Below are 13,345 nucleotides of genomic sequence, written 5' to 3'. Positions count from 1 at the left end.
AGAGAGAAAGCTCAGATCGTGGGGTTTCGGATGCAGATAATTCCCGGCCTAAAAATGATGGCATCGGTGGGAAAGGGGGATGGAGAAGATGGGCGCTGCTGTAGGAGGTTCTCTGCGCGGATGAAGTGAAGTCGTGAAGGCGGAAGGCCGCCGCAGTTTCAGACCAACCGCGCAGTTCGCATCCGTCGAGACGAGGTAGCAGTCAGCTTATGAACAGTAGAATATAGTTAAATATAACAGAATGAAGATATTAGGATATAAATCTACAGAATATAGAACGCTTTCTGCAACCTCTGCATCTGCCCCAATCAATCATTTCCTACTAGCACATGACCCGAGAGCATCATTATCGTCACCATCGTCGGCTGTCTTGACCAGCCTTCTCCAACTTCCAAATAACAACCTATCGCATCGCGCACTCACAATTCCACAATGCGGATCCGCTACTCCTTCGCGGGTAAGCCAGATATCATACCCCATCAGAAACAAGAACTAAAGTAAATACAGGCGCCTTCATCCTCCTCGTCCTAGTCGCAGCCTACGCCGGCCTCCTTCCCCACAACACCTCTTCACCCATCCCCCCGAACCTGCAACCAAACGACAAATTCTTGCATCTGATAACTTTCTTCCTCCTCTCCCTAATCTTCTACTGGATCTTCGACACCTCGCGCCGCCGTGCCCTGCACCTGACCCTCCTCGTCTGCACACTGGCCCTCGGCGTCGGCTCCGAGGTCCTACAGGGCCTCCTCCCCAACGACCGACCGTTCGACCCGCTCGATCTTCTTGCGAATCTCGTGGGTAGTCTTGGTGCGGTTGGTCTGTGCGGATGGTATCATCGGCGAATGCTGGAGAGAAGGCGGAAGGCGAGGTATGGGGCGCTGGCGGATGATGAGGTTGCTGGGGATGATGTGGAGTTGAGTGGTATGGGCCATGGGCGTGATGAGGAGAGTGGATTGGGGCCGCAGGAGAATGGGGTTATGTCGTTGGAGCAGGAGGTGGATAATTGGGATGAAAATGCGGTTGATCGTTGGGACGAGGAGGATGGACTTGATGAACATGGTAACGGTGTTCGTGATCAGAAGGCTGGTGGTGCTGGGGCCACTGCTGGAATTGATGAGGGGAAGAAGCGGAGTGATTGACTGAATCGCCTTGCTTCTGGTGATTCTTTGGTCTTTTTGGTAAAAGCAAGAAGAGAACTGAAGGGTCTCTTCAACTTATGATCGGTCCGATTTTGTGTCATGTATTATGTCGTCCTCATTGTTTTACTGTTGATTGAGCATTTCCTTGCCCTTTGGGCTCTCTGATGATGTCTACTACGCTATACGATTGCACTCCTTTCTGTTACTAGCGTTTTCACGCCGTGTATGCTTCTTGTCAATGTGATATATATTGTGCGTATGTCCAATCATCCTCTGGAGAGTTCAACTACGAATATCTGATACAATGATGAATAGACAGGAGTTTCAAATCGCATAATGTATAACAGAGGGTCATCATTGCTCATGACCAGTTCAAGATCTGCTAATCTACACCAATTCTAATGTCAGGGTATGCAAGACCCGGGGATGGAAAACAGTGGCAAAGGAGCAAAGTCGAGGCATTGATGGAGGAAACAATAATTCAAGGTTGACCATAGCGAATTGAGGGATGATATGTCTGCCATGGGTGCACTAATGGGATTAGAAAAGGGAAACAGGGGATAAGGGTATAGAGTGAATCAGGTATTATAGTGTAAAATAGGAAACATGCGATGCAATGGTATAACAGTCGAAACATAACAATGCAAATCAGAAAATCATGGTTAGTCATAAACAAGGAGCCAACAAGCGCATGTATCAAACGAAATAGAATGCCAGAAAAGGAACGAAATATAAGTCGGTAGATAGTATGATATCAAGCGCACAGGCACGTTATTCATCATCCGAGACTTCAGACCAGCTCCTGTCGGAGGTTGAAGAGTGATCCGTAGATGCCTGCAAATCAGATTTGTTGGATAACTTGGGCATCTTCGGTGACCTCTCATTCCCTGTGCTCTTTGGAGATTCGGTGGTCTTGCCAAGTTTTATATTGACCTGCTCTCGCAGAACTTCGTATAGGAACTGCAGCTGCAATGGATTGATCACCATCATCATCCTCTGTTCCCGTAATCGATCAACAGTCTCATAGACAGGGTCCTCCTCCGGATCAGTCCCATTTAACAACTGTCCAGAGTTAAGTTCTTTGAGAAGGTGATCCAGCGCAATGAAAGTGCCAGTTCGCCCAACACCGGCACTACAGTGGACCACGCGTGGACTATTCGGGCTGCATTTGGAGGCCGACAAATCAAACAGTTCAAGAAGGGCCGCACGGTCTTCGCCTTCAGGTTTGGTATGGTCAGGCCAGCCTGCAAAAAGGAAGTGCCAGACAATCTTGGATTCCGAGCCAAGTTTCAGTTCAAGTTTGCGGATCTCAGAGCGACACTTTTGGTCGAAAGTGGACTCCAATAGGGTGATCTCGCCTAATATATTGGCATCCTCCTTGTCATGTTCTTCGTCAATGACAAAGGGATCGTCCTCGTCCACCTCAAGTAGCATCGTCGGATCCTCGAGGTCGAGAGGGAAATACTGTGCGCATTTCTCTTTGCCTAACTCGAACGTCTGCGTGAGCATGATGATGACGGCAACTTCGCGGCTTTCGTGGAAGACCATGTGCCAGAAGTGGGCGAAATGTCCCTCTTTCGGACCCTATAAGGAACGGACGAATTCATTAGGCAACTTCCCTCGACAACCTGGAAAAGCAAATATATAACACTAACCTGGCTTGCGATGTATCGTCTCTCTGCTAGGGTAACAGTATCCTCCAACACAATTGGCGACGCATTGGTATAATCGCAGGCACCTTCCGGTACTCGGAGGCGAATTCGAGAGTTTGCCCATGCTTGAACATTGGCATATCGATTCCTTGATTTGACTTCAAAGTCTTCATCCAAAGCCCAGCGATGCAAAGGATCATTAGAGACTCTTCCTTCATGCATACGAACGCTCTCCATCCAAGAAAGGTCCTCAAACTTGCGATAGATGTCTGCTTGCAACAGGCAACAGTTAGTCCCTAGTGTTACCAGCGTCAAAGCGGGTTATGGAACTAACCAAACACCGACTGACAGAGGAACGGTGGCAGGTCCTCATCATAGCCTTCTTCTAGCTCGGGATTATCCAGATCCTCCTCGTCCAGAACATCGAGTCCGTCGTCATCATCCTCCGGATGGCCCCGCTTGGAAGCAACGTTTGTATCGATTTTGATCGTGGGATGCGCCATTTTGGCCGCAGCGATCCTACGGAAGGTCCGGACCTTGCCTAGGACGCCGCGCGCCTTGCTGGAAACGCGCTTCCTGGCTGACCCAAACTTGCGTGGACTGTCGCCTGGGCTGACAATGTCCGATGTTGGCGAGTGGGGAAAGGGTTGCGCGGATGCTCCTGCCTCAATCTGGACACCGTAGGATATGTTGCCACCGAGGAAGGGCTGTGGTGAGGTTATCTGTAGCGCAGACAGATCGGGACAGCTGTGGGAGCTGCCCCTCGCTCGTTGCTTGGCCAGTTTTCTTGAGATCTCGCGAACCTAGAAAGACGGCCTATGGGAGGAAATGAGGGCACTGTCGTAGCGCAGAACAACCGGGCGTGTATCGCGTAAAGCCCGGGCAAGCCTGCACGGTGCCCGGAAGGAATTGAGGAGAGGGGTCCGGTAAGATGCGAAAATGCCCGGATAATGCAGGAACCAAAGGAACGAAACGGGAAAAGAGATGAAAGGTTATCGCGTTGGCAGGAAGAGAATGTCTGAGAATGCGAGATTATAAATGATAGAAGGAGAAAAAAATAACAATAAAAAGGGAAGCCCCTCGTCGCAGAATCTCCCCGCACGAACAGGGAAGGTAGTCTCCAGCCCAAACGGGGATGAGACAAAGAAAAAAAAATGCAAAGGAGACAAAGCAAACAAAGTATTTTACAAAACGAATTAAGAGTCCCTAATGGGACATTCAATCGGTGGAAGCAAACAAGGAAGTAGGTATGGCGAAGGATGCAACCGGAAACAACGCGACGAAAGCAGAGCAGCGACTCTGATGTAATGAGACGACAGGGATGTTGAGATAGCGCAGTTCGGAAGTATACAAGGGGAAAAAAGCAACAAAGTTCCGGGATTGGGGATTGCTGAAGGATTCAAGAAGTCCAGAAAAAGAATGGAAGATGCGCTAGAAAATTCCCCTCGGCTAACCGCACTGGTTGATTCTACTCTGCTGCATTTTCATTATTGATTAGTCTGATCTCTCTCTCCAAAACAACCCCTTATTTTGTGCCCTTCATTATTTTGCATTTCGGAGGCGTGGTCTCGTGACTCGTGGGGCGGAGATGTAGATGCAGTTTACAATTGGTAGATCTTTTCTCAGCGGCAAAAAAATTGCTTACCTCCATCACCGCTTTTTCTCACTCTTTTTCTGCCCAACCTCTTTTTCATCACTGTCTTCTCTCTCACACCAGCTGCTCTCAACATCGACGTAGAACTCGATGTAGCTGGCTGACTGTCTTGTCAAGATGGGTTTTCATTGGTTCTGGCTTCGGACCGTCGAGGTGCGTTGACAGTTCGCCTCCCAGAAAGTCTCATGTGACTGACGGTTTCCTCCGAACAGGCCTGGCTTACTGCCCGGGTATGTCCAAGTACTTTACTGTTCTTGTTGGTTGAGGTGTGAATTGACTCTGATGCCCGACCCGAAGCTGCTGGCCAGCCCATCATTTCACCGGATGGTTGGGAGAGTCCATCAAAAGGTGCAGCACATTCGTCATGGTGTACCTCCCGAAGAGATGGGAGGTACCAAGATCGACAAGAATAGTATGACTCACTTCTCTTGAGAATGTTGGGCTGTTGGTTGCGCCTGAGACTGACCTGTTTGTTTGCTAGATGATGGCCTTCAGCGTTTCGCTCGATATTTCAAGGAAGAGATTAAGGATCAGCTCAAGGGCAAACCGTCAAACAAGCCGTGACCGTTGTGCTTATGCTGTACATCTCAACGACGTTATGTTATGATACCCGACAATACCTCGATTCGTTATTCTCCAACTTGGCTCTGTATTGCATATTAGACACACCGGATAAAGATTGGGCTGCATCTCTTTTGCACCATGGGCCGCATCCCTCATTCCATCCGAAGAAGGAACGTCAACAGCTCCACCGCTTTGCTCAGCTTCTTATGGTTTAGCTGGGCTTTGAAATTGGAAGCGTACATATATAGCCTAATCAATTCTGTTAAATTGCTCTTTGACATCTTGTGGTTTAAATCTTAAATACTAGCCATACTCAGACCTGTCATATACAATAGTGCTATGGGTACTCCGTACTCCTGCTTATTGATAGGCAGGGCTGTCTATTGCGTATAGTACTATTGAAAATTCGATAGCGGTATTTAAGATAACGTAGAACGATCATATTATTCAGCATTCTGACCGTATGTACTGCGCACTCTGTACCCCTGGCAGAGATCAGTGTACGTACTCCATCAATGTGCATGGTTTATCTAACCTTCCAATCGACAGCTGAACGTGAAGACGCACTCTGCAGATAATGACTTAGCCCTGCAGAAGCATTGTGGAGCGTCCAACGGTTTCTTATCACTATGGGGCAGGGAATTCGCTGTACTCCGGTAAAATGATTCCTAGTCCATACGGTACCTGAAATCACAGCCCTCGGCAGAAATCTCCATAGGCAGGGCTACTTGTCAGGTGACTAGATCAGGCACACAGCCAAAACCGCTGAAAGTGACGCATGATAGGCCGAGGCATCGGAAATCGGCTCAATTATTGGTCTTTGTTATGTTTGTTGTGTTCCGAATTGAGGCCGAAGTGGATATCGGAAATATACACAAAAAGAACATGACGAACCAGGGGTCAGCAAGCCATGGGACTGTGGACTTTGGTGCTGGTTGTGTGTGTGTGTGTGTGTGTGTGTGTGTGTTTTTTTTTTTGGGGGGGAGATCAGGGTACAATCAATACTACACATTTGAACACTCCTGCCTGAGCTTTAAGACACTCAAAAAAGAGACAGTTTTAGCAGTTGCAAATCCTTAATAGTGGCGACTATTTTTAACCCACAATCTCTGTCAGTCTCCCGTAGTTTATTCCCAAATAGGAAAAATGTCGAGTTAGTGGCCCGGAGATAGAGTGCGCCGATGTAACAAAAATACAGTATTTACTCGTAAGTCAGGTAAGATATCCGGTCTATCCTGAAATTTCCGTAATGCCAATGACCGGTTAGAAGCGCCGTGCTGGAACCATCTCAGCCAATCACCATGCGCGTTATATGTACGCTCCACCAGGATAACCCCGAAGCATGACTGGGATTGGCCGACGTAAGTCTGGAATGTCTCAAGTGGTGAGAGATGATTGGCTTCCGGGGTACATTAGTGGCCAGACTAAGATGGCGCTCCGAGGACCCACCGACCCAAGATGGTCTAGCCTGTTCGGATCGTTTCTTTTTGCCTCGTATCGCCAAATAAAAGAGAAAAAAAGAAAAATGGAGGCCCCTCGCTCTGGATCATTCATTATTATTAGCATTATTACTGGGCACTATTCATTCTTTTCTCTTTGACACTGATTCTTTAGCCGCTCTCGTAGGCGGTTTCACTTGCTTTTCTCTCCCTCATTTCTTTCTTTCTTTTCCTTTTCACTACACTATTAACTCTTCCAACCCTAGATAATATTCATTATTTCCGTGGCTGATTTCCTCGACTGTCATTCGCTTATCCCTTGGTACAGCTGGTGATACGAACAAAGAACCCTGGGCAACGTAACTTTCTCATACACGCCAAAGCCGCCCGATCCTTCCTTTTCACCTTTACCCTCGCATTTCTATCATCCTCCACGAGTTCATTAACAACTACCCTCCATAATGCGTCTTGCTAGTCTCTCGTTCTTGCTATACTCCCTGTCCCTCGTGGCCGTCACTTCGGGACAGAGTGCTGTCGTCTCCGATATCAGTGACCTCGTGACGTCTGAAAGCTCAGCTCCCTCTGCTACATCCACTTCAGAGTCGACTTCTTCGTCTTCTTCGTCCTCCGAATCGGAGACTCCTACCACCACCTCGGAAGCATCTACTTCGGCCTCGTCTACATCAGAATCAGAAACCACTCCCACATCAACTTCTTCCTCATCTAGTTCGGATACCACGACTACCGATGGACCGTCCTCGACCTCTGCTACCACTACCAGCGATGCCACTACTACGGGCCCCACGAAAACCGGCGCGACTACCACTTCGAAGCCCAGCACTACCTCCCAGGTGGTAGTGGTTACGACCGTCCAGACCATCAGTGGTACTCCTGTTCCCACAACCATGAGTTCTACCTCTGTCAACACCAACGCCGCTGGCGAGGCCACCAGTTCTCCGGGTCTCAATGAAGATTCCAGCTCCGATTCGGATGGTGGTCTCTCCGAATCGAACAAGAAAGTCGTCATCGGTGTTGTCGTCGGTGTTGGTGGTGCCATCGTGATCGGTGTTATTGGATTGGTCTTCTGGCGCCTCCGCTCCAAGAAGAACCGCGGCGATTCCGATGAAGCTGCCGATCTCATGAGCGGTACCCCGGTCGGTGCTGGTGCTCGTGAAAAAGCACCTAGCCCCGGTGCTGGTGGAACTCCATTCAGATCCACTTTGGACCAATACCACAACCCTGGTCCCGTCAACGCGGCATCGAACTTCTAAGCTGCCGGCACTAGATCCTCGTTTCTTCTGAAAGTGTACATTCTCGACGATCCTTACGCAATTTTGATATTGACGCTTGTGGGTGGTTGAACTTTATTCTCATGCTGCTACACGAGCTGCATCTGCGTTTTGTTTCGCATAATAGACAAACTCTACGCTCCTTCGACGATTACGCTCCTTTCCTTTTTTGTCCCAGCGATACTTGTTTGAGAGCATTTTCCTCTTCTTTGATTCCCCCCTGCATTCCGTTTGATCTGGCATTGATTCCGCTGGCAAATTGTCAAATATGGTATTTCTGTCTTATACTTTCTTTATTTCTCTTCTTTCTACTGGCTCTATAGGTTGGACCAGAAAAGTAAAGTTATCTTCTATGTATCTATTGTATTTAATTAGTGACAGAAAATACACATCTCGCTCATATCGGTGTTCATCCAGAGTGCGTAGCCGCTGATCTGAAACAACCCTAATCTTGAACTGACGTGGCGTAATCAACAAGCTGGTTGTTCGGGGTCGATCGCAATTCATCATTCCCAATGTTTCTTAACATACAAGGTTTGAATTGTGATTCAGCGCAGTTCTTGATTGGCGAGCAGAGCACGCGAGAGAATTCCGAACATGGATCCATTCTACAGAGCAACATCTAGGCTATCCCTCTGCCCCATAATATTCGCCACAAGGATACGTACTCCGTAGGGCACTGTTTGAAATTCATTTTGACTCTGCAAAAACCACCAATGTCAAATGATCTAGATAAGATTGCCTGAGGAATGTAACCTTCCCAGAACCGCTTAGCGCGTCGCGTGACTCCGCGTCTCGGGTCGTGTCAGAATCCCATCCTCCATTTCCAACCACATCATTATCGGTATTTGGCATTTCGATATCCGTGAGGCTGGGGTTCTCTTTATGGAGTAGTATATGTATGTCTATCCATACTAACTATTTTCTTGTTCCGGAGAGATCTTGTTGCTAATTACTCCAGCCAAGACTGTTTATTGCTTTTGATTTGACCGACTACGCGGACCGTGCAGTTACGGAATACAGACGACACAACACGACCATGTTTGCAACGCAGCCATCACCACAACCCCAACTCCCGTTTACTCCGCGTACACCTCGCTGTCACAATTACACTCCCGCGCGTTCATCACCGTTATCACCATCGTCAGATAGAAAGATGTCCTCATCACAACCGCAATTCTTCCACTTTGCCACACAACACCAACAACACCAGTCATCACCACCATCAACCCCCCAATCGCATTTCGAATTCCAATTCCACAACCAACAAACCACCCCCCTCACACCCCCAGCCTCCAATACAAAACAATCAACCTACGCCCACCGCTACACCACTCAAACCGCAAACCCTCTCTCCTCAATCCGCCGCACAACAGGGACCTCGCCCGCCGCGCGCACCCAACGGCGCAACCTCTTCTTGAACAAGATCAAAGAAGATCGCGATGCGGGACGGTTCGAAGCGCGTGGTGAGCAGCTGGTGCTTATGGAGGATGTGAAGGAGGAGAGGCAGTGGAGGGAGTCGATGGGGAGAAGGGCGGAGAGGATCATGAGGGAGTTTGGGATTGATGGGGATGTTGATGGGGATGGGGTTTTGGGGTTAACTGAGGGTAGGTTTTTTTTTTTTTTTTTCCTATGTATTTGTCGATAGATGGGGGGAAGGCTAACTTGACAAGATGAAACTGCGCAATTGGATGAGTTTTTGTCACAGGAGCAGGAGATGGAGATGGCGGATATGGAGCTGTTGCATTCGTTAGAACAGGAGCAGCAGCAGCAGCAGCAGCAGCAGCAACAACAACGGAAAAGACAATGGAAGCAAAACGGGGAGACAAACTCGTTCAGCGACGAGGAATATGACGACATCTTCATGGACCTCCCTGATCCAGCCTCGCAAGATCAGGGGATGGACATGTCAAGTGGATGAACTCCCTGATCTACGACGACATTGCATAACGGGCGTTGGCGGCTCAGTTACATTGGGTTTGGATAGGATAATAAGCCATGTAAATAGGGTATCGACTGGTGTATATGTATATGTACAGATATGCCAAGAAATGATATTTAATGGATCGTCACGATATGACAGATGCCGCATCATACTCCAAAAATGCAAAAAAGCAGAATGCAAGTTTATTGCGGGACACAGTCCGGGGGAACCGCTCCTTGCCCGCCAGCGCCGCTCATGTCTCCAAGAGGGTTGGGGATGAGTTCGTCGGGTGGGTTTCCTGCATTTTGCATCTGCAAGAAGTTAGCACCACTATCTCTATATTGTCTGCACAGAACAAGAAAACGTACTTCCTGCATCCTCTCCCAAACCCATTCCCTACACTTCGGATCCTCATCCGAATACCCCGGCTCCTCGAACTTCGCAACCACATCTTTGACGATCTTCGTCTGCGTCTGATATCGCTTGACATCTTCGTCGCTGAGTTCTCCCTTGCCCTTCTTCTCCGCAATCCACGGCTCAAACTTGCCCTCCAGTTCCTTCATCGGCTCGTACAGGATATCCTTGCTTGACACCTTCTCCATGAAACCCTGGAACATCTTCTGGATATCGTCTTCGTTGCCCGAGGCGGTGGACTCGAGGGCCTTGAGAAGCTGGAGGAGAACCTCGTCGGGGATGTCATCGTCCTCGCTGGCAGCGGCGGTAGCTTTGTCGCCGGACTCTTGCATGCGGTTCATAGTGCGTTGAATAGTCTCATTGAAGGATTCAGGAGTTTTATCTGTCACGGCCGTAGCAGCAGTAGCTTGGGCATTGGCTTTATTGGCTTTGGTATCTGCGCTTGAACTGCCGGCACCTTTACCAGCACTCTTATCCTTATCACCACTTTCTTCAGCCATAACTTCCGCCAAAAGCTGCTTGAGGAAATCACCCGGCGGCACTCCGCTATCCTCCAACTGTTTCGCGAACGCATCCGCGCCTTGTTCGATGGTGTCTTGGAATTCCTTGTTATCGGAGGATCCGGATTCCTGCTGGGCCTGGGACATCATGTTGGCCATGTCTTGTTCGAGTTGCTTCATGAAGGCTTGTTCATCGAAGTCGTCGTCGTTTCCTGGTTCACTTTCGCTGGTCGTGATGGTAGGCTGTGGAGGGGCATTTTCGGGTTGTTTTTGTTTGTTGGCGTTGGCTGGTTTGGAAAAGTCGTCGAGAACATCTTCATGATATTAGTCGGGTTGTTTTCAAGTGCCATACGTTGGCAGACTTACCATCGAGATCATCCAGGTCCGATTCATCATCGTCACCGTCATCATCATCGCCATCCTCGTCCTTTTGCGCTGCTTGTTCTACCTTTGCCGGCGGCGTCGGCTGGGGTTGCTTCCCCTCACTTGGAGCGGCGGAGGTTGCATCATGCGGCTTTTCTGGCCGAACGGACGTTGATGTTGACTGGTCCATTTTGACTGCGAGATGGAATGCGGGATTTCAGGTGTTAGTTATGAGAAATACTTAGTCAAGTACGGATACACCGTAATGAGCGGTTGGGCTGTGAGGAGAGAATTTGACCGCGCGGATAAACGGTGCATGTGAAGTTGCAGTGGCATTTTATTTGGCGGGGGAACCGACGGCGACCGCGGTTAGCAGGCCTCAGTCAGTTTGCCGTTATCAGTTATCAGCATTAGTGTATAAAAGTGAACATGTACTCCCTAGACATAATGGACTGAGTAGGGTACAAGTATACTCTAGAGCACCTGGTACACTGTACAATCGAATACAACTACTCTGTAAGTATGGCAACCGGGATGACCCTTACTCCATACATCTCAAACGGCATCACCTGACCAACTCCCGCACGAAACCGCGCCGGCCACGTCTTGAAGCCAAACAGCGTGTGATGTCAGCCACCTGCCTCGCCTGCTGCCATGGTCTGGTCACTCGCCCTTCATCTCCGCGGATCTTCTTTGCATGCCAACTATTGAATCGCGAGGATTCATCGAGTCTCGGCATTGACATCGACTATGACTCTGTACAGACACCGGGACAGGCTTGCGTAGGGATTGTCCTGTCATGTGAGCTGGGCTTGGCCGATCTTTGCCGTGAGAGCAAATACGGTATTGTACGGTGTATGGTACGGCCAACCCCTGGCTAAGGTGCCGACCCCGCCGTGCCTCAATGGGGTAATTGAGACGATGCGGTATCGGAGTGTACTTGTACTTTGGAGATGTCCTGAGAGTAGGAAGAGGATGGCATGACCAGGCATTGTACTATGTAAATAGTACAGTAGTAGAGGGGGCGAAGGAAGAAGATATCCAAGGCACTCTGTACTTGTAGAGAACAGAAGAGGTATTGTAATACAGTTCCTGAAACCTGAGAGATCATCCCATTCTCTTTGGACAAATAACACGCTTCCCCTCCGATTCATGCTGAGGTCAATTCGCGACCAGCCAATCTCCAATCACATCGGCAAAGTTCGAAAGGTTCTACTGGAAGAAGTGGCAGTTAATGCATCCTGGAGCCTCCCACACGGTCCACGGCCGATGTCCATCCGCCGGTCCGCTGGGTCTGGTCTGACCTGATGGCGGTGGACCGCCAGTGCCGGAGGCAAAGTGTCATCTGCTTGAAAAGCCTTAAGAAATAATACAGAGGAAAAGAAGGAAGAAGAAGCCAAAAGTGTGAGGAATTCAGAGAGGCAAGTGGAAATCAAAAAAGAAAAGGTCTTGTAATTTCTTGGCCCTTTTTTCCAGTGTCAATAATAAGAGAAGAACCAGAGGCCAAAGGTTCCCACAGTCAGATCTCGGACAAGGTACTTTTTTTTTTTTTTCTCGCCATAAAAAATTTACTTCCGACTATTTCTTTCTCGTTTTCCCTTAGGCAATCTTTTTACCTCACTTCTTTCCCTCTCCTCCCTCTTTCTCCCTTACTCTTCCCCAGTCGTGCACAATCGTCCTTTTTTATCGCCAATTTTCTTTATGTCACGCCGTCGTCTGGTCTTCGCTGTCGCTGCTACTTTCGCACGTCCCAATTTACCGCCCAGCCGCGCGTTTACTGCGTTTGGCACCCTTTGGACTCCTTCGTGAATTATACACATCCAGTTTTGAGGCTTACTGAGGCTCATTGTTGAGTCTCTTTCTATTGTCTTTTCTTTTCTTCTTTTTTTCTACTTGTCTTGAGTGATCCCCTATAGGGATCCCCCACGATTCCGGAATCCTGGCTTCATTCTAACATTCCGGGTTCGTGGATGAACACACTTGTTCTTTTTCCAATATAAAAAGAAAGAAAACGGCAAAATTAAGAGGAAGAAAGAAACCCCAAGCCAATGGTCTCCATGGTCGAGGCCTCCTCCAATTCCACGCTGAACAATAATGATCCAGCCATGGAATCCGTGGCCACCAAGTCAGAGCCCATCCTGGAGGGTTCGGTCAGTCCGTCCGTCTCGACGCCTGAGGTAGAGGTAGAAGCCTTGACACAGGATGTCGCCCAGACGCAGAAGCGAAAGGGAGGCCGCAAACCTGTACGTAACATCCTTTTCTATCTTCTGTTCACTTTATTTTTTTTTCTATCTGTTTTCTATGCGACTTCGAATCCGGGGCCCCGCACTCCACCATTCTGTTTGTTTTTTTCATTATTCAACATTTATACATATCATTTTTGGATTTTATTATTCACACAACCCCC

General features: G+C 48.7%; 6 protein-coding genes across 6 annotated transcripts; 4 read left to right on the top strand and 2 right to left on the bottom strand.

Moving 5' to 3' along the window:
- Nucleotides 1-432: 432 nt before the first annotated feature.
- On the top strand, nt 433-1,139 carry ACHE_21073A (VanZ family protein; the record flags this gene model as incomplete). Its single annotated transcript, XM_043285446.1, has 2 exons — nt 433-457; nt 508-1,139. 2 exons carry the CDS (start codon nt 433-435, stop codon nt 1,137-1,139), a joined length of 657 nt encoding a protein of 218 aa, XP_043134137.1.
- Nucleotides 1,140-1,910: 771 nt separating this feature from the next.
- Nucleotides 1,911-3,294, bottom strand: ptpB (tyrosine protein phosphatase PTP1; the record flags this gene model as incomplete). The annotated part of the gene is made up of 3 exons (XM_043285445.1): nt 1,911-2,723; nt 2,795-3,060; nt 3,126-3,294. 3 exons carry the CDS (start codon nt 3,292-3,294, stop codon nt 1,911-1,913), a joined length of 1,248 nt encoding a protein of 415 aa, XP_043134136.1.
- A 1,268-nt stretch (nt 3,295-4,562) lies between these two features.
- On the top strand, nt 4,563-5,009 carry ACHE_21071A (uncharacterized protein; the record flags this gene model as incomplete). Its single annotated transcript, XM_043285444.1, has 4 exons — nt 4,563-4,598; nt 4,658-4,675; nt 4,743-4,857; nt 4,927-5,009. 4 exons carry the CDS (start codon nt 4,563-4,565, stop codon nt 5,007-5,009), a joined length of 252 nt encoding a protein of 83 aa, XP_043134135.1.
- Nucleotides 5,010-6,909: 1,900 nt separating this feature from the next.
- Nucleotides 6,910-7,719, top strand: midA (putative cell wall protein; the record flags this gene model as incomplete). The annotated part of the gene is made up of 1 exon (XM_043285443.1): nt 6,910-7,719. The coding sequence occupies one exon, from the start codon at nt 6,910-6,912 to the stop codon at nt 7,717-7,719; it is 810 nt and encodes a 269-aa protein (XP_043134134.1).
- A 1,057-nt stretch (nt 7,720-8,776) lies between these two features.
- ACHE_21069A (uncharacterized protein) lies at nt 8,777-9,658 on the top strand (the record flags this gene model as incomplete). The annotated part of the gene is made up of 2 exons (XM_043285442.1): nt 8,777-9,344; nt 9,411-9,658. The coding sequence occupies 2 exons, from the start codon at nt 8,777-8,779 to the stop codon at nt 9,656-9,658; spliced, it is 816 nt and encodes a 271-aa protein (XP_043134133.1).
- A 206-nt stretch (nt 9,659-9,864) lies between these two features.
- On the bottom strand, nt 9,865-11,128 carry pex19 (putative peroxisomal membrane protein receptor Pex19; the record flags this gene model as incomplete). Its single annotated transcript, XM_043285440.1, has 3 exons — nt 9,865-9,972; nt 10,030-10,889; nt 10,942-11,128. 3 exons carry the CDS (start codon nt 11,126-11,128, stop codon nt 9,865-9,867), a joined length of 1,155 nt encoding a protein of 384 aa, XP_043134132.1.
- Nucleotides 11,129-13,345: the final 2,217 nt, after the last annotated feature.

Source organism: Aspergillus chevalieri, chromosome 2 (genome assembly GCF_016861735.1).
Source record: "Aspergillus chevalieri M1 DNA, chromosome 2, nearly complete sequence".
In the NCBI taxonomy this organism is placed as follows: domain Eukaryota; kingdom Fungi; phylum Ascomycota; class Eurotiomycetes; order Eurotiales; family Aspergillaceae; genus Aspergillus; species Aspergillus chevalieri.
Note: the sequence above shows the minus strand (reverse complement) of the source record. Positions and strands in the feature narration are given on the sequence as shown.